Genomic DNA, 19,408 nt, shown 5'->3' with positions numbered 1-19,408 from the left:
TAATATGCATGTTTTTTTAACATGCAAATTTATAATTTCTTAAAAACTAAGGGATCTTTTTCAAAGGAAATGAAATGTAGGGTGGAATAACTGGGTGCTTGTAATTTATCAATAATTAAAAAATAAAAAAATAAAAATTTACGGCCTAAATTGCGTACACGTCTTAAAAATAATAAAATAAATAAAACAACTCTACACAGACTCCTAAAAAAAAAATACAGAGACGAATTTTTATCTACACACTTTCGCCCGGAGACTAAGGAAACTGATTCGTGCAAGAAGTGGAAGGAGATGACGGAGGCTCTCAAACTCCCTATAATAGACCTGATCTCACCGGATCGCATCTCTACCGCCAATTCAATCCGTCAGGTCCTACTCTTACTCACTTTTTCTATAACAATAATAACAAAATAGCCCATCCTAAAAATTCCCCGTTATTTTACAATGATATCGTTTGGTTTTACTCAGGCAGTGTTTGTTAGTATTTTTAAAGTCAAAAGCACTTTCTGGGGAAGTACTCAAAGCAAAACTATGCCTCTTTAATTGTCAATTGCATTAACAATTTCTCTTCTTCTTCTTCTTCCTTTTTTATTTTCTTTTTGCACATTGAAATGAATAATTGGATATAATATACCATTTAGAACAGGTTGTGCTTTTTTAACTTGTCGTGAGACCATTTTTTTTTCTTTTACGTGAAATTTGCTGAAGATAATTTAAGTTTTATCATTTATGATAAGTTTGTTATTACAAATTAATTGAGTTGTCATTCCAACGTATCACACGAGCTCACCCCTTGTGAATTTCACTTGGCATCACTTGTAGCAAATTTGCAATTGAAACTAAGTCATACAACGTGAACATTACGAGTCTCGACTCTCGAGCCACATTGCATTACTAGGTTGGCTTTGATACCATTTATTAATAGCGTATTGGTTGTCCGTCCTAAATATTGTCAGTAGTATCTTTTTAGGCTAATTATTATTGCACACGCTGAGTTATACACTACCTACACACTCCAGCTGAAATCATATTTTTTTAAATGATTTTACAATTATAACTAAAATCGTGTCAAAACATGATTTCAGCTATATGCTCATCTTTTTAAAGTACAAAACGGACTTATATATATATATATATGTGTGTGTGTGTGTGTGTATAATATATGCAAAACAGCTTCATGTTGTCACAAATTAGTTTGTAGAAATAGTCTGAAGATTTGTTTGTATGTATAGCATAGCTTCCTTTTAAATTCTCTAAAGTGGAAAAGTGGAATGTGTATCATAGGCGTGCATAGACTATGGTTTCTTCTATCTTGTGAATCATGGAATGGAGGAGGAGTTGCTTGGGAAAGTATTTGAGGAGAGCAAAAAGTTTTTCTTGCTTCCTTTGGAGGAAAAGATGAAAATGCCTCGCAAGGAACATAGAGGTTACACGCCGCTGTATGCTGAAAACCTTGATCCCACTTCAAGCTCCAAAGGTTGAGAGATTCTGTCATTTAAACTTAATATTCTCTTTTGGGTGCCTATGTGATTAACATGGCGATTGTGTGTAGAGCATGGTTAGGATTGTTGCGATAATTTACTGGTTTAATGAGGAAGATTATAACTTTTGTTAGCTAAGCTGCTTATATGTGCTTTTTGTTATTTTCTTTTATCTATTTTGTTTATTCTAAATTATTGGTTGTGTCTTATGACCTGTTGATTGGATGGATGATGGATTTAAGGAGAATGACTAATGTTAAGTTTGTTCTTCTCCAAATTGCCTGAGGCTTACGCTTTTTTGAATTCACTCGTAGATTTTATGCCATACATGTGCTATTTTTTCTCTTAGCTTTTTTTTGGACCCTCATCTGCAACCCATTGAGTGTTTTAACCTTAACTCTTCCATGACATTAAGATTTACGAGATTGTAGCCTAAAAAGCTTCTTATGTACAAGAAGCTCCTTTGCTATCTGTTTCATTGCTGCATTTTTAATTGTGCTTAATGGAACAGAAGAAAGGAAGTTAAAACTAATATGCCTCAAATGATTTCCAAGCAGGTGACCCAAAAGAAAGTTTTTATATTGGCCCTTTAGAAGATATTACAACTCCAGTTAATTTGAATCAATGGCCTTCAGAAGGTATGTCATCATTAATCTTTCTGGAGTGCTTCCAAAGATTATTGTTGTTCACTTCAAGGTGTTAGGTATCTTGGGTATTGGTAGAGCATTACTTGGTATATTATTTTGCAAGGAAATTCCAGAAATTTTACCTTCTTGGAGACATATGATGGAAAGCTTCTACAGAAAACTCCTGTAAGTTTATATTGTTTCCCTTATGTTGATAGTTGTGCTGCTGTTTTGAGTATAATGAAAAAGACTAGAAATTAACCAGTGATTCTGTGAGTTAATAGTATTGTAGTTTGACAATATATAGATTTTAGGGAACAAGTACAACTTTATAAGGCATTGGATTTGCTGCCTCAGGTCTGCTGGAAAAAGATTACTTTCTCTGATTGCTCTGGCTTTGAATGTAGAAGAGGACTTTTTTGAAAAAGTGGGGGCCTTAGATGAACCAAATGCGTTTCTTCGCCTTTTGCATTATCCAGGTTGAGTAGCATGATTTGCGTTCTTTTATGTCAGCTTAATTACTGCAATTTTTTTTGGGGTGCATATATTTTAGACAATCTGTGTGGTGAACTTTTGTAAAAATTTAAAATTTTTTGCCTAGTCTGATTTTGTTAAACTAGGATGTAGTTTAGGTGCAAAATTGAAGTCATAGACTTAAAAGAGCGAACCCTCATGGTCTACAATTTTCATATGCTAATGCTTCTTTTTTAGAGTGGAGCATTGATTTTTGAAATCAAGTTGTCAAACCAAATAGATGCTTTCATCTAAAGATCAATTTTAAGCTGTGGTTCCTATTGAATGTTGGACTAATACATGGCCAATTATCCTGAGTGAGTAAGGTCTGTTTCTGTCCACACTGTTTAGAATTTGCTGATGCTTTAATAGCAAGTAGCAACTAACTCAACTGAACTATATCCATTTATTAGATCTCTGTATTAGGTTACAATCTAAACTTTACTCAAGTAGATTGTAGACTGTAGAGCACTTTCAGGCAAAGGTTTAAACCAGTCATCCAGCTTGACCTTTATATGTCTTAACAATATGTTCTGTAATTTAATTTCAGGTGAATTGGGGTCTTCTGATGATGAAATATATGGTTCCTCTGCTCACTCAGATTATGGAATGGTCACTCTCCTAGCAACCGATGGTGTTCAAGGACTTCAGGCATGTTTGTTGTTGATCAGCTGTAGTGTCCACCTGTATTTCCTATTCAACCTCACAGCTGCCAATTAGCTGGGTTTTTTCATGTTGACAGGTCTGCCGAGAAAAATTCAAGCAACCACGGGTTTGGGAGGATGTGCTTCATGTAGATGGGTGAGTCCACAAGTGCAATTTTTTATGTAAATGGAAGCATTACTGGTGTAATGAATGTTGAGTCACTTTGAAATCTTCAGGTAAAAAGTAGCCTTGTAAAGTAGACAGTTACATTTGTTGGTCAACAAACAGAATATGGACAATGCCATCTGACGATAAAAACTAACGTGGTTATTATATTTCTTTGTCAGCAGTAAGATTTTGTTTATTAAATTTGCAGGGCCTTGATTGTAAACATTGGGGATATAATGGAGAGGTGGACTAATTGTTTGTTCCGGTAATTTATCATTCTTTAACTTGCTATTAACACTTCTTAGAGAACCTATAATGTTTTTAAAATGAAATTTTGTTTCTTTTCATAAATCTAACAAAGATAGTGAACTGGTTTTCTTTCTGGAGGCTTTTCTTCTCTCAGCTTCCCCTCCCCTTCTCACCTCTCTCTAATTTGTCACTTATTTGTAGGTCAACACTGCACAGAGTGATGCTGTCTGGAAAAGAGCGCTATTCTGTAATCATTTAACTACGTCACTCTTAACATCTTTTTCGTCATATTCTGTAATCATTCATGAATTGTATAAAGAATTTAGTGAATTCCACACACATAGATATGTTAAAGGTTTTCATAATTTTGTCCCTAAGTTGTCCACTGTGTAGGGTATAATTAATGCTGAAAAGATGTTATGCTTCAGAACCTAGTAGATTGAACAGATGGGAGTGGATGATTGATTAACATATATATTGAAAAAAACTTATTTGTATGTCCTAATGGGATGTTTCTGATGAGTATATCATCCTAACAAATAATCTATTAAAGGAGACAAAACCCCCAGGTCAAGTGATTTATTGTATAGACAGATCATGACAGGGAAAATTTGTTTTTGTTTGGATGATCTAATTCAGCTGAACTTTTATCAGGATGTGTAATGGGTTACTTTTTTATATAAAACCCATTATCTTAAAAAGGCGTGAGTCCATAATGAACCTAAAAAGCTTGGAATTTGAATATACATGTTGTGGGATAGGAGAATTATAGATATAATTTGCTTCAGATATCTTTGTTTATACATACATATGAAAAGATGCCATATATATATATATAGGTCTCAAGACCATAAACCATCCTGTAAAATGGGGCTATTAGTATAAGTGGATCCATTCTTGCAAGTGATAATGAACAATGTTGACCTGCAAAAAACTTTTCTTGTTCAAATACTACAAGAGAGTTTTTTCTTATGCCAGGTACTCTCTACGATTTACAAACACTTGGGAGTTTGATGGTGTCATGAAACATTCAAACATGCTATAGTTTCTGATGTTAGCCCTCTTTCTTCAAGGGAGTTCATTGTTACTTTTGAGAATTTTTAAATTGAAAATGTCAATATTTCAGGCAGCTTTCTTCTTGGATCCCAACCCAGACTGCATGGTGGAATGCCTGGAAAGTTGTTGCAGCGAGTCATCTCCTCCAAGGTGTGAAAAAGACTATTTGCCTCCTTTTCATTTTCTCCCTCTCCCTCCCCACCCCCCCCCCCCTCTTTCTTTCTCTCCGTAGTGTTTGGGAGTTCACTTAGAAGCATACATATTTATTTTTTGAGAGTTCACTTAGCAGTAAACATTTTTGTTTTGAGAATTCATTTAGCAGTATACATCATTAGAGCCTACAAAGGGAAATCATGCTTTTGATGTCTCCAAATTCATGTCTTCTGACATATTAGTCATCGAGGATGTCAAACATTCTGGTGTAAAGGTATCTTTAGACATTTATAATTTAATTTGTAATCTCCAATAGAAGTCTTAGGTGAGACTATACTAATTAGGCTGGTTAACTCTGGACTATTGTGTGTGCGCGCTTGTTGACTTACACATGTTCAGTTTGTTTTTATGGGGCATCACAAATATTCTTGAGTCTTGCTCAGTGCTTATGGGTTTTTTTAGGTTTTATTACTTCTAATTAAAGTATATTTTTCAGTATGCATTTCTAATCAATGATCAAAGATGGTGTTTATTGATTATGTATGCAGGTTTCCCCCAATTCGCGGCGGGGACTACCTGCAAGAGAGGCTCAGGCTTACATATGCCTCATAGGATAGATGTTTGAAGACCTAAAATTGAAAATAATGTCGGTGTACACTGCCAGTTTCATTGTTGTGCAAGAATTTGATATTAATTAATGGGTCTGGTTAACGGGTGTCATTAGAACATTTGTTAATGGACTATTTTAGAAAAGTTTAAATATCATTTTTATGGAAAATATAAAAAATGTTAAAAAAATCAATTACATTTTTCTTTTTCAATAAAAAGTTTCTAAAAATACCTCTTAAACTAATGTCTTTAAGGCATTACCCCCCCCCCCCCCCCCCCCCTTTTTCTCCAACAAATAAAAAGAAAGAAAGAAGGAAGAAGATCAAGGGGAAAAAAATTGCAGTAATTAAGCTGACATAAAAGAACGCAAATCATGCTACTCAACCTGGATAATGCAAAAGGCGAAGAAACGCATTTGGTTCATCTAAGGCCCCCACTTTTTCAAAAAAGTCCTCTTCTACATTCAAAGCCAGAGCAATCAGAGAAAGTAATCTTTTTCCAGCAGACCTGAGGCAGCAAATCCAATGCCTTATAAAGTTGTACTTGTTCCCTAAAATCTATATATTGTCAAACTACAATACTATTAACTCACAGAATCACTGGTTAATTTCTAGTCTTTTTCATTATACTCAAAACAGCAGCACAACTATCAACATAAGGGAAACAATATAAACTTACAGGAGTTTTCTGTAGAAGCTTTCCATCATATGTCTCCAAGAAGGTAAAATTTCTGGAATTTCCTTGCAAAATAATATACCAAGTAATGCTCTACCAATACCCAAGATACCTAACACCTTGAAGTGAACAACAATAATCTTTGGAAGCACTCCAGAAAGATTAATGATGACATACCTTCTGAAGGCCATTGATTCAAATTAACTGGAGTTGTAATATCTTCTAAAGGGCCAATATAAAAACTTTCTTTTGGGTCACCTGCTTGGAAATCATTTGAGGCATATTAGTTTTAACTTCCTTTCTTCTGTTCCATTAAGCACAATTAAAAATGCAGCAATGAAACAGATAGCAAAGGAGCTTCTTGTACATAAGAAGCTTTTTAGGCTACAATCTCGTAAATCTTAATGTCATGGAAGAGTTAAGGTTAAAACACTCAATGGGTTGCAGATGAGGGTCCAAAAAAAAGCTAAGAGAAAAAATAGCACATGTATGGCATAAAATCTACGAGTGAATTCAAAAAAGCGTAAGCCTCAGGCAATTTGGAGAAGAACAAACTTAACATTAGTCATTCTCCTTAAATCCATCATCCATCCAATCAACAGGTCATAAGACACAACCAATAATTTAGAATAAACAAAATAGATAAAAGAAAATAACAAAAAGCACATATAAGCAGCTTAGCTAACAAAAGTTATAATCTTCCTCATTAAACCAGTAAATTATCGCAACAATCCTAACCATGCTCTACACACAATCGCCATGTTAATCACATAGGCACCCAAAAGAGAATATTAAGTTTAAATGACAGAATCTCTCAACCTTTGGAGCTTGAAGTGGGATCAAGGTTTTCAGCATACAGCGGCGTGTAACCTCTATGTTCCTTGCGAGGCATTTTCATCTTTTCCTCCAAAGGAAGCAAGAAAAACTTTTTGCTCTCCTCAAATACTTTCCCAAGCAACTCCTCCTCCATTCCATGATTCACAAGATAGAAGAAACCATAGTCTATGCACGCCTATGATACACATTCCACTTTTCCACTTTAGAGAATTTAAAAGGAAGCTATGCTATACATACAAACAAATCTTCAGACTATTTCTACAAACTAATTTGTGACAACATGAAGCTGTTTTGCATATATTATACACACACACACACACACATATATATATATATATAAGTCCGTTTTGTACTTTAAAAAGATGAGCATATAGCTGAAATCATGTTTTGACACGATTTTAGTTATAATTGTAAAATCATTTAAAAAAATATGATTTCAGCTGGAGTGTGTAGGTAGTGTATAACTCAGCGTGTGCAATAATAATTAGCCTAAAAAGATACTACTGACAATATTTAGGACGGACAACCAATACGCTATTAATAAATGGTATCAAAGCCAACCTAGTAATGCAATGTGGCTCGAGAGTCGAGACTCGTAATGTTCACGTTGTATGACTTAGTTTCAATTGCAAATTTGCTACAAGTGATGCCAAGTGAAATTCACAAGGGGTGAGCTCGTGTGATACGTTGGAATGACAACTCAATTAATTTGTAATAACAAACTTATCATAAATGATAAAACTTAAATTATCTTCAGCAAATTTCACGTAAAAGAAAAAAAAATGGTCTCACGACAAGTTAAAAAAGCACAACCTGTTCTAAATGGTATATTATATCCAATTATTCATTTCAATGTGCAAAAAGAAAATAAAAAAGGAAGAAGAAGAAGAAGAGAAATTGTTAATGCAATTGACAATTAAAGAGGCATAGTTTTGCTTTGAGTACTTCCCCAGAAAGTGCTTTTGACTTTAAAAATACTAACAAACACTGCCTGAGTAAAACCAAACGATATCATTGTAAAATAACGGGGAATTTTTAGGATGGGCTATTTTGTTATTATTGTTATAGAAAAAGTGAGTAAGAGTAGGACCTGACGGATTGAATTGGCGGTAGAGATGCGATCCGGTGAGATCAGGTCTATTATAGGGAGTTTGAGAGCCTCCGTCATCTCCTTCCACTTCTTGCACGAATCAGTTTCCTTAGTCTCCGGGCGAAAGTGTGTAGATAAAAATTCGTCTCTGTATTTTTTTTTTAGGAGTCTGTGTAGAGTTGTTTTATTTATTTTATTATTTTTAAGACGTGTACGCAATTTAGGCCGTAAATTTTTATTTTTTTATTTTTTAATTATTGATAAATTACAAGCACCCAGTTATTCCACCCTACATTTCATTTCCTTTGAAAAAGATCCCTTAGTTTTTAAGAAATTATAAATTTGCATGTTAAAAAAACATGCATATTACGAAGTATCCAATTAACTGATTCTCTTAGAACATTTGTTAATAAATTATTTTTGAAAAGTTTTAATACTATTTTTATGAGAAATATAAAAATATATAAAAGAATCAGTTAATTTTTCATTTTTTATCCATAAAAAATTTCTTAAACTAATATCTTTAAGGCATCGGTTAACTTTGTCCTGAATTACGAAATTTGCATATTAAGATTTTATTTTTGCCTTCCTAAAAAAAGGATTTTATTTTTATTTTTCTACAAGGAAGTGATGCCGCATACCATCTCGCTCTCTATCCATGAATGTCTTAAAAATCCCATAGACCAATAGTGTAATGAATGAAAACTTAAGAATTTCAAATTTATGATATGTCTTTCGAGTTCATTGATTCCATTCTACCACTTATTTGTGGGAAACTTTTATTTAATATTGGAAAACTACCATGTTTATCCGGTGTTTTTGGAAACAATTGGAAAAGATAAATGACTTCCATGATTTGAAATGATAAAAACAAAGTGATACGCCTCTTTCGAGTTCATTGATTCCATTCCCCCACTTACTGTGAAAAGCTTTTATTTAATATTGAAAAACTACCATGTTTATCCGGTGTTTTTGGAAACAATGGGAAAAGATAAATGACTTCCATGATTTGAAATGATAAAAACAAAGTAATCCGCATCATTCAGTTTGCCAATGCTCACAAGCCGGGCTTCCCCTTCATAGGGCTACAAGTTGTCTATGGTTGTTGGATACTTGGGTGGAGGAATCCCTTCTCGTTTTCTGTGAGTCTTTCTTGCTCAGGTTGAATTACCAGTATATTTTTCCCTTTTAATAAAATCTTGTCAATTTTTTTCCAAAAGAGAGAAAAAAGTTGATTGTCGAATTGGACAGAAAAGTGGAAAACATTCTTAGCGTCCACTGTCCACCGTAAATGAGATGAGAAAAAAGAAAAGCATATGGAGCTTCCTTATCATGTTCCACAATTATGTAGGATGCATTTTGTCAATAATAAATCTTGGAACAACATTTTTCACAATTTTTTTTTTCCAATTGCTGATATAATATGTTGTAATTGGTGTATAATAAAAATGGCATCAATAATTGACCTAAGTGAAAGTGATTTTACTTTTTTTCAAATTCAAATTCAAATTTTAAAAAAATATATGTTACTCCAATCACAACTAGCAATGTCAGCAATTGTGAAAAATAGTTAAGAAAAATGTTCCCTATAACACTACCATGTGGCACTAAGGAGCAACAATGGAAGGACAGCGATGTGTTCCACAAAAATATATTAACACATCTTAGAAAAATGTAGAAAACTACCAAAAAAGAGAGCTTTAACCATTGAATTACCTCAAGAATACAAAATTGTTGCCAACCCTGCACAGATTGTACCCCCAGAAGACTATAAATTGATCTCTAGTCAGTAAGATAAAAAGGAGAAAAGGAAATGACCCGTCAAAGTTTGCATCTCCTTTGCTGAACCATTATAGCAAAACCATAAACCAGTATAGTGTTTACTTGAATGGTTACCCTTCCATGGAAACTGAGGAACTCAAGCAGCATAATCCCTTCACTTGAAGTACCAGACTTCTGTTTCATTACTAGCTCTTGCAGGTTTCTTTTTTTACGGACCATACTAAGAAGCAACAATGGAAGGACAAGGATATCATAAGTTACAAAATAGATAATGCAATCTTCACCTATTGGCAAGTCTTCTGCTTCTTCTCCTTGCGGGAGTTGTATTATAAACCATTCCCATACTTCTCCCTGGACTTTGCTCCTCTTCCTCATCACTGGTTTCATCAGACCTCCATCTTGGCCCACCATTCATATTGCTGTCCTCAACAGTGAAGTCCTTCCCTCTATGGATAAAATTTTAGGAAATTGCATAAATAAGAGTAGGGAAGAAATTACAAGAAAAGAATCACAATTTTCAGCAGCAGCTATCAACTGCAGAAGCAACAAAGCAAGAAAAGATTTAAATAATGTGAGGAGAAATAATAACATAATTTTTACCTCGAAAAGATGTCCATTGGATCATCTGAAGATACCACATTCCAATGTCTACCATCTCTATCAGACTGGCTCCTTTTACCAGACACATTTGTATTCAGGTCCTCTGCATAATCTTTAAACAAGCCATGCTTGCTGCTGGGAGTACTTACCTGATTAGTGGTGACCCTGTATGAATCATGCCGACTAGTATTTTGCAATTGGTTAATAAACCCATTTTCCTCCATTTCTGGCAAGGTGTCCTGGAGATTCCTGTGAGTAGCTTCTTTAATTTCTCTCAAAGGTGAGGCACTGATGGGACTAACCCGACGAGTTCCAGGAGTTACAGTGTCAACCAATTTGAAACCCTTGCTAATGCTATTTAAAGGTTTTAGTCCCCTTTCTGAATTGGTAAGGAAAATTGATGGGGAACCATAGTTAACAAGTTCAGAGCGTTGCTTATGGACGGACCCACGTAGTCTTGTTGGAGTTTCAAAATTTGACGGTCTCAAGAGAGGAATTGTATGGTCTGTGCCCAGAACAAGAGAAGAATTGGTAGACGAGGGAATTAATAAACTGGTCGACCTTGCCTCTTGTACCTCAGCCAGATCAGATTTTGCTGGCACTCCAACTTCTTTGCCAGAATTAACAGCAATTCCAGGCAATTTTCCTGATTTCACTTGCAGCCTCTGGACTTCTGGCAGCAGCTCCATGCTTTTCTCCTGTTTATTACAACAATCTAAACAAATTCAGAAATTTATTGTGATTAAATATATTTTCCTGAACAGTATTGCTTATAGCAGAATATAAACAATATTTGTAACATATACAGGATTTATTATCAGAATCTAACTTGAAGGACCAACTATTTCCCATCTCATATGTGTTATGAATACCTGCAGCTGTGTTCTGTGTAGTGTGCTTAGGAATAGTTTGTTGAATTTCAGTTGAAGTGAACATCCTTTGTCCAAAGCTAAATAATATTGAGAAATTAAAGAAAAGCACAAAGCACTAGTATACAAGAAGCATGCAAAAGCCCTTCCTAAGAGGGTTAGTCAGCTCTTCAGAGAAAGACCATCAAGAAAATTTAAATTGGATACTGCCAAAAAAAAATCTAAAGAACAAATAAGAATAAAATCTTATTTGAACCAAAACACAAAAATTCAAACATCTAACTAAGCCCATGTTGAGCTTGTGAATAGACAGCTCCTTCCCTGAGGAAGTTCTCCTTTGCATTCACACTAAATACACCAAATACATAAAGAGACAATACCTTCTAAGAAAAACCGCACCTTCCCTTCCCCAACCCAACCATCCCTCTCTAACAATCTATAAAATAGACCACCTTTGAACATTCCTTTTACAATCATAGTTCAACCTGAATTGCTCTGCTTTATTCTTAATCCTTGTAGTTAATTCTAAAAAGTTCAAATAACTTACAATCAATCTTTCCCTCCAATCACTTGCAGATCTCATTCTAGATAAAACTTCTTCACCAACAATACTCTTTGTAATAAATTCCTTCTCCAAAGTCTGAAGTTTAAGATCAACTTGGTATGCTTCAGTATACCGATAGCGCTGAAATGATAAACAAAAATATTAGTCAAGAAATCCTTCTAAAACATTTTATTTATTCTAAGATATTATGCCATTATGTTTCAAGAAGCTAAAAAGGAGAGCTCCTTTAATTAACACATAGTCCACTTTTTTCTTTTTTTTTTAACTCCACCATAATAGGTTTTCAGAAACCAGAAGAGGTACTTTTTTTTAGATGGCATTTAATTAATTAATTCATATTCATTTAATTCTAAACCGTCCTCCTTATATTCAATCCATAGACAGATTTTCAGCTTTCATTGTGGATGCCTCAATTTTTCCTGCGATCATAAATCTAAAACTTTTTCACTTATTATCACGTTATAATTTTCAAATTTTAGTTTGATGTTTAGATTTAAGAAAAAATTTTGAAATTGTAGGAGTAGCAATATTTTTATGATCAACAACTTATCAGTGCCAATGTTAGATGATTTATCCAACAAATCAGTCTGAATCAAAATTGAAATCTTGTCAGTACCTGAAGATAGAATACAACAAGAAGACTTCCAGCAGTTGTTGAAGGGTCCTCAATAGCAAAATCTAACAGACACTTATGTATATGTATCTCCTCTTCAGAATTCCATGGCAACTCTATCATTCGATCCACCAAGTTTCTTCGGATACAAAGGCAACAGATTTCAGTTACCAATATCTCCACCCATTGCACCCAACTCCTAAAATCACCTTTAAAATCATGAGAAGTATCCACGGATGGTCCATGCTTCACCTTCTTATCCCTGAATTTGGTGCAGAGCATTCTCTGATGTGTAAATGCTTCAGTCAGAAGTCCACATTCCACCCTCACCCGAACAGCGGTGACAGCCTCACTAAGTGAAACCATTCGTAATCCACCATCACACCCAGACCACCGTAAAACCATCAAGGCCGTATCAGGATTATTCCTTTCTAACAGCACTTGTGCAATCTTAGGATGGATTGCTGGTCCTGAGACCTCTGGAAGAAGGTGACAAGCTTCCTAAGTAATATAATTCATGAAGAACAATTAGCATAAAAAGTGATAATGAGCATAAAGGTATCAAAACACAGGCACCTGCATTCCTTATACAAGAATCCTAGCCTCCAATATGAGGTGGTATCTTGTTTAGCAGTTGCATGCAACCTCTCTCACATGGGGGTGGTCCACATAAGCATGGGACCCATACCCATATGAGAGGGATATTGCATTTTACTGTTACCCAAAAATAAAATGAAATTCTCCCATACAAGTTTAGTGAGATCATTTAATATATGAAATTTTAATCTAACAAAGGTCTTTCCCATTCTTCTTTCTTATGGACAAGGCATAAGGTTTCATTATAAACTAAGATCTAAAATTTCAAATATGTAGGAACTCCAAGAAAAAAGTTTCATCCAATGATCCAATCAAAGAGATCTCTAAAACAAAAGGTCATCAATTTAAGCAGTGAGGCACACCATATCAAACACAAAGGAATGGCATTTCACACATTCAGACTTCGATGTCTCCTGAAACCATCTCTCCAACATCCCAATAACTCCTTTACTAGATTTAGGCATATCACAAGGAAACTCAAATAAAGTAAAACTAACAACCGTAGCTTCCCACAATGCCACAATGCAGAAAGAGATGATTTACTGCTTCTGAGTTGGATGCACCAATCGAAAATAATTTTCTTGCACTTTCTTAGGTTGTAACAATAATATTCTTTTCCTTTTGGCAGAAATTGTAGTAGTTTAATTAGAACATTTTTTTTTTCTTCTTGGGGAGATTTAATAGTTCAATTTGAATTTCATCTTAAGTAAGCAAAGCAAAATGACATATTGAATATAAAGCTCTATATGTAATAATTTGAGCTTAGACAAGCAGCATCAAGAACCAAATCTAAACTCTGGCACATATCTAATTCAAAACTTTCATTAATGCAACTTATTTCCAACTACCTTTCTTCTATGTCAGATCTCCATATGATTAAGCTGCAAGAATTTTTGCTTATTTAGCTTACCTAAGTGCAGAATTTTAAAGCTTTTTCTAGCTACAACTGTACTTTTGCTCAGCTTATTTTTTAAGAAAACAAGCCAACGAAAACAAGCTATACCAAACCAGCAATTAAATAAAACTCACTTTCCAGATTAAAGTAGGTTGTGACTTCCTTTCCCTAGACAATGAAAGAGGCATATTTAACTGCCACTCCAAGAGTGTGGGGACAGGAATTAAAAGGGGGCCAATGAGGCTACGGAACCATAAAGCCCCCAAATTCTTGTGATTTTATAAGGCTAAAGTGCTAAAGAGCATCAAATCTAATTCTGTCCTAAAAGGCATCCAATCCTGATCTAATTGGATGGGGAATTTGGCTTATCCGACTTATCATATAGCAAAATCTGATGTTTAAGGTTCAAATGAATTTGAAACAGTTTGTTTAATGATAAATCAAATGCTTTGACAGAGAGCAAAATGACCATTCAAACTCAATAAGCATCTAAAAAGTGTTACCTGCAGAGCCTCCTCTGTGTGGTCATCCAACAGATAAAAAATTAAAGATTCCAGTAATGAATGCCTGGTTATACTAAAGGTAGCTGCAAAGTCTTCCACAGTGTATCTCCATATTTCATCAGGCATTGTCCAATGTCTATCAAACAGATAATAGAGAAGCTGCTTTAAATTAAGGAAACCAATAAAATCCTGCACAATTACATTTTTTTATGAACAACAGAATCATCCAAAATGAGTGGAAGTACAAAGGATACAATTGCTTGCTTTGCAACCACCAAATCTGAACTTCCCAATAAAAAGAGTATATCAACTGCAGTTCGAAGATTTTCAAAAGGATAGCACCCTGCCACCCCTTCTATCTTAGACCTGAGAATCGACAAGACTCCATCTTTCAGCAAGGACGCAACCTCTGATTCCTCCCCCATTTCCCGCGTATTTCCCTGTTCTATATCAAGATTCATCAACGCATCTTCAATGAACAAGGAACCATCCTGTTTGGTAGGCTCTGAAGAGTTATTTACTGCATCAGGCCATGAACGCTTAATTGCAGCCGATTTCCGTTCACGGACACGAGAATGCCACGATGAAAAATTAGAATATCGAGATTTCACTTTCTCAAGAAATTGATGTCTTATGCACCACATCATAATCTCCATATGCTGAAAAATTAAAATATTGGGAGAAACGATCAATTATATTAAGATATAGAGAAAATGTTATTTACAGTTTAATTGAAGTCCAACCAGACCATAAAATGTTTATTCTGGGAAAACTACAGGTAGCAATCTTGCCACCAAAAAATTAAGGCTGACCAAATCAAAATACATGGCACACTATAACTACAATCTATAAAATTTAATCCCAGCAACTGTGAATTCACATGCTTGGATGGCTTTTCAAAACTGGGCTTTTAAGACTTCTAGCCAATAAAACTATTACTCATTAGTACTACAAAATTAATATCGCATATGAAACATAAATTACATATTTCTTTTGATAAGAAATAAATTTGTTGCCACAATCACCTCAAAGATAATGCATTTAAATATATAGAAACAGGTCAGCCATCAAAGCTAAACCTATAAAGTGTGTGTGTGTGTGTGTGTGTGTGTGTGCACGCACACCACTAAAACTGAATCTTAATTAAAACCTGCTTTGTCTTCAATATGCTCTCTTGAAGGTGGTGTAAGTCATGAAGCTGTGCTGAAAGAGTGTCCTTAAAAGATGACTCCAAAACTTCAAGCACATTGCAAATGCCAGCCAACTGTATGGATAACTTAAGTAGTAAAGTCAGGCTCGTTTTCATTCCCTCTAGTTCCAGATTATCTAATGAAAAATGTTAAGTGCACACCCTGACATTATGGAAAGCATGCACATGGACAAAAAGGGGAAAAAATAGGAATATTTTCAAAATTTTAAGGATACAAATTCCTTGAAGTTCTTTTGCAATGTTTCTGAATGTCCTCTTGCACCAATCCTTAACAACCACTTCATCCAACAAGAAAGCGATGACAGGATCACTGGACACAGCACTTTCATCCATACAAACATCTGTTACATCTGTTAACTCTTTGTTAAAGAAGCATCAACAACCAACAGAATGACAATAAATTTTGATAAAATGACACATCTCAATTAAAATTGGATATCTTGTTCAAGGTATCCACCTTATTATTGTTTTTTCTTTTCAGTCAAAATTCTCAGGGAAAGAAAATAATGACAAAAAAAGAGGATTCACTATTTCATAAGTAATTTTCCTGACAGAAAGTCATAAATCAGGAAAATAGCATTAAAAACACATTTTCTGATAAGTAAAACAAAGATAATAGTATCAAATTTTAATATAATCTATAAGCCTTTGACAAAAAGAAGTAAAGATATCAGTAACACCATAAAGGATACATTGGCATATCAAAGAAACTAAGTTATTCTCCAAGGCAACATCAAACAAAGAATACAGCCGTTGGACATCAGCAGTTAGTTGATTTTCCCCATCTTTCTCTTGAATTCTCTCATCACATCTTTTGGAGATAAGGCCAGCTTCTATGCATTCATGGTAAAGGCGAAGCCGTAGTCTATTGCCATCCATTGGAATTGGGATTCTACAAATAGGGCAAAGATCACACCGTTGACTACACTCTGCACATAAAGAGGCATGTCCACATGAGATCAAAGCATATTCTACATAACGTCCACAGCTTCTCAAGTCTCTAGTAGCCCGACAATGTTCAACTTTTGCTTCATCACACAACTCAAACAGATCAACAGATGCCAAGTGTTCCAATGCTTCCTGAAATTCAAATTAGAAGCTAGGTATAATTTCTCACGAATTAACTACATTACATTCAGCAGAAGTCATTTAATTTTCCTTCTCAATGAAAAACAGCACATGTTATGTTATGTTATACCCCCTATGATGGAAACATGAAAATTGGAAAGGTTAATGGTGTATTGAACTATACACTGTTTATCCATGTTTGCATGGGTACAATCTAGACCCAGAATTCCAGATTGAGATTATCTTCCAGGAAACTCAAAATTATACAAAATGGATTATTCAGTATCAGAGAACTTTGGTTCCAACATTTATATACACCCAGAATTCAACATCAATCAAACCAGATTCCATTCATGCCATTTTCTTCACTCTAAATTAAAGTTCTATCCAAATTTGGACTAATTTATCAAAATAACCTTTTACAAAAGCAAAGAACAAAATCTTAATAACACATCCATGCAAATGAACTGAGGATAGCCTTTCGAAGCACAGATCAAAGCATTTCTAGCAGATGTTTTATCCAATAAAATCTCAAAAAATCATGTTTGGTAAGACTAAAGTTTAGTACTCAACTATAACTCAACCATTCAAATTGGTACAATCTTTCAAACAGCCCTTTTACAAATGTAAAGGACTGGATCTTAGTAGCCCAATCCACGCAAAGGAAGAGTAAATAGCCTCACCATAAACATATCACAATATGCAGGCACATCTCCAGTCCAACTCAATCTCAAAATACATGCTCGCCAAAATTAAAGCTTAAATCCCCAATTCAAAAGAAACCAGCACTCAACCAAACCCTTATACACCTTGCAGACTCTCTCTCTCAAGAAAATAAAAAAAGAAAAATAAAACACACACACACACACACACATGTATATATCTAAGTTAGGTTCAAGTTCAACCTATTATAACTTTTGCTATTAGAATTAAAATAATAATAATAATTGCTATTATATGTACCATCCAACTAACATGAAATATGATGTGCATAATAAGCATGGAGGACATATAATCCAGCAAGGGGTTTGACAAAATATTGAATCAATAAAGTAATTATGTGGTGTAACATTAACAAAGAGTTATACAATGTGTAATTTAAACATAACATTATATATGCATGTGTGTGAGTGTGTGTGTGTATAAAGATTAAAAAACAAAAAGATCATTGAAGCAAAATAAGAATCAAGTACACAAGAGGTACACCTCTCAAGAAGTCACAAACGGAAATTTGAATGAGCAATAAAATCTAAGAAAGAGACACAGTTGATACTGCCCGAATCATTCAGACGGTCATATTATACTATTAAAAGGCAGGTAATTTATGCATCTTATTAAATAAAATATTGCTTAATACTGAAAATTTTATGTAGATTTATTTAAGATGTCTACAAGATAAATACATACATATTGACAACAAAATAGCAATTTAAACCGTAGTAATTTTTTTAAACCAGCAGTCCAACAGTGTTCCAACTTTCGGTTTGCTAAAGAAGGATTAACAAATTTAGCTGGCAAGTTATCATTTCATATCAATGTTTTAAATAATCCACACTACTAAATATTCAACACACTTAGCATTAAAGAAACTCACAGAACTGACTTTCAATTTAATTGAGACAAGCACAAACTAGTTTCAGCTATATGCTTTTCTCTTTCTTTTTTTTTATGTTTTAAAACAAGATGAGGTCAAATCACAGTATATCACATATTTTATCATCTATGATTCCCAACCAAACTAGTTTCAGCTAAATGCTTTTCTCTTTCTTTTTTTTATGTTTTAAAACAAGATGAGGTCAAATCATGGTATATCACATATTTTATCATCTATGATTCCCAACCAAACTGAAGACTATCTTCCTTTAGTAAATTTTAAAATAAAATTGTAGGATAAGTACTTTTTTTTTTATAAGTAAGAAGAGAATATTATTAATAAAAGAATAGCAAGAAAAGCACACAAAGTTCACGGTAGTGAACAAAAGAAAAAAGAAACAAAAAGACATAAGTACTAAATAGTTGAAGCTTAGAATCTCCATAATGTGGGACCTAAGAAAGAAAAAAACTCAAGTAAACATAATACATATATTTGGACATACTTAACATGTAATCTAATTTTTTGATAAGTTGATAATTACATTAGGAGGTGCCAATTGATCTACAAGGCTCTTAGCTACTTAACATATTATCTACTTCCGATACCCTTTACTATGTATTTGATCCTAAAACCCCAAAATATTGTAGTGAGACCACACCAAATAGTTTGTCTAACTGTGTTTCGAAGCGTAATTGATCCTAAAACCCTAATACAAAAAATAGGATTTAATGCTCTATAGTCTGAACAAAATGTAAGGGTCATCACTCAGTACAGGTCCCACCCAAATGGGATCAATAATTTAACAGTGAGAACACGAAATTGTATATGAACACACGTTTGGAACAAACACAGAGAAGAATTGCACTTTACTTCATAGTGTAATAATGGATCCTAAAACCCAGAAATTGCGGCTTAGTTTTCACTAACCATGAGACTTAAAAATAGTTAAGACTTCGTAAACACTTCCATTGCTTTTGGAAGCACAATTTGATCCAGCTTAAGCCCAAAGC

General features: G+C 34.2%; 3 protein-coding genes across 5 annotated transcripts; 1 reads left to right on the top strand and 2 right to left on the bottom strand.

Moving 5' to 3' along the window:
- Positions 1-204: 204 nt before the first annotated feature.
- LOC112029727 (2-oxoglutarate-Fe(II) type oxidoreductase hxnY) lies at positions 205-5,693 on the top strand. 2 transcript variants are annotated; one of them, XM_024062421.2, is made up of 11 exons: positions 206-369; positions 1,285-1,477; positions 2,039-2,119; positions 2,242-2,293; positions 2,465-2,586; positions 3,171-3,271; positions 3,363-3,421; positions 3,642-3,698; positions 3,884-3,929; positions 4,809-4,888; positions 5,440-5,693. In XM_024062421.2, exons 1-11 carry the CDS (start codon positions 292-294, stop codon positions 5,501-5,503), a joined length of 933 nt encoding a protein of 310 aa, XP_023918189.1. In that variant the 5' UTR covers positions 206-291; the 3' UTR covers positions 5,504-5,693. The 2 variants fall into 2 exon arrangements, with proteins under 2 accessions (XP_065623198.1, XP_023918189.1); XM_065767126.1 differs by lacking the exons at positions 4,809-4,888; positions 5,440-5,693 and adding an exon at positions 4,661-4,789 and having other exon boundaries at positions 205-369.
- Positions 5,694-5,847: 154 nt separating this feature from the next.
- LOC112012585 (uncharacterized) lies at positions 5,848-8,277 on the bottom strand. 2 transcript variants are annotated; one of them, XM_024044963.2, is made up of 5 exons: positions 8,103-8,276; positions 6,995-7,187; positions 6,353-6,433; positions 6,179-6,230; positions 5,848-6,007 (listed from the first exon to the last, which is right to left on the bottom strand). In XM_024044963.2, the coding sequence occupies exons 1-5, from the start codon at positions 8,178-8,180 to the stop codon at positions 5,881-5,883; spliced, it is 531 nt and encodes a 176-aa protein (XP_023900731.1). In that variant the 5' UTR covers positions 8,181-8,276; the 3' UTR covers positions 5,848-5,880. The 2 variants fall into 2 exon arrangements, with proteins under 2 accessions (XP_023900731.1, XP_065623201.1); XM_065767129.1 differs by having other exon boundaries at positions 5,851-6,007; positions 6,179-6,240; positions 8,103-8,277.
- Positions 8,278-9,719: 1,442 nt separating this feature from the next.
- LOC112012576 (E3 ubiquitin-protein ligase HOS1-like) lies at positions 9,720-16,831 on the bottom strand. The gene is made up of 9 exons (XM_024044953.2): positions 16,429-16,831; positions 15,952-16,086; positions 15,677-15,852; positions 14,781-15,185; positions 14,527-14,685; positions 12,535-13,032; positions 11,901-12,038; positions 10,485-11,182; positions 9,720-10,330 (listed from the first exon to the last, which is right to left on the bottom strand). Exons 1-9 carry the CDS (start codon positions 16,613-16,615, stop codon positions 10,165-10,167), a joined length of 2,562 nt encoding a protein of 853 aa, XP_023900721.2. The 5' UTR covers positions 16,616-16,831; the 3' UTR covers positions 9,720-10,164.
- Between the last annotated feature and the right edge of the window lie 2,577 nt (positions 16,832-19,408).

Source organism: Quercus suber, unplaced genomic scaffold (assembly GCF_002906115.3).
Source record: "Quercus suber isolate HL8 unplaced genomic scaffold, Cork oak 2.0 scaffold_774, whole genome shotgun sequence".
NCBI classification, from domain to species: Eukaryota; Viridiplantae; Streptophyta; class Magnoliopsida; order Fagales; family Fagaceae; genus Quercus; species Quercus suber.
The sequence above is the reverse complement of the archived record's forward strand: the minus strand, read 5'-3'. Positions and strand labels throughout refer to the sequence as shown.

Bases quoted from the DNA above. Each gene is read 5' to 3' on its own strand.
- LOC112029727 (XM_024062421.2), top strand. From the start codon at position 292: ATGACGGAGGCTCTCAAACTCCCTATAATAGACCTGATCTCACCGGAT. The intron at 2,294-2,464 runs GTAAGTTTATAT...TTGCTGCCTCAG, and splicing joins AGCTTCTACAGAAAACTCCT to GTCTGCTGGAAAAAGATTAC. The intron at 2,587-3,170 runs GTTGAGTAGCAT...ATTTAATTTCAG, and splicing joins TCGCCTTTTGCATTATCCAG to GTGAATTGGGGTCTTCTGAT.
- LOC112012585 (XM_024044963.2), bottom strand. From the start codon at position 8,180: ATGACGGAGGCTCTCAAACTCCCTATAATAGACCTGATCTCACCGGAT. The intron at 7,188-8,102 runs GTCCTACTCTTA...TGTGTATCATAG, and splicing joins CCGCCAATTCAATCCGTCAG to GCGTGCATAGACTATGGTTT. The intron at 6,434-6,994 runs GTTGAGAGATTC...ATTTCCAAGCAG, and splicing joins TCCCACTTCAAGCTCCAAAG to GTGACCCAAAAGAAAGTTTT.
- LOC112012576 (XM_024044953.2), bottom strand. From the start codon at position 16,615: ATGGATGGCAATAGACTACGGCTTCGCCTTTACCATGAATGCATAGAA. The intron at 15,853-15,951 runs GTATCCTTAAAA...ATTTTTCATTAG, and splicing joins AAAAGAACTTCAAGGAATTT to ATAATCTGGAACTAGAGGGA. The intron at 12,039-12,534 runs GTACTGACAAGA...TTATCATTTCAG, and splicing joins TTGTTGTATTCTATCTTCAG to CGCTATCGGTATACTGAAGC.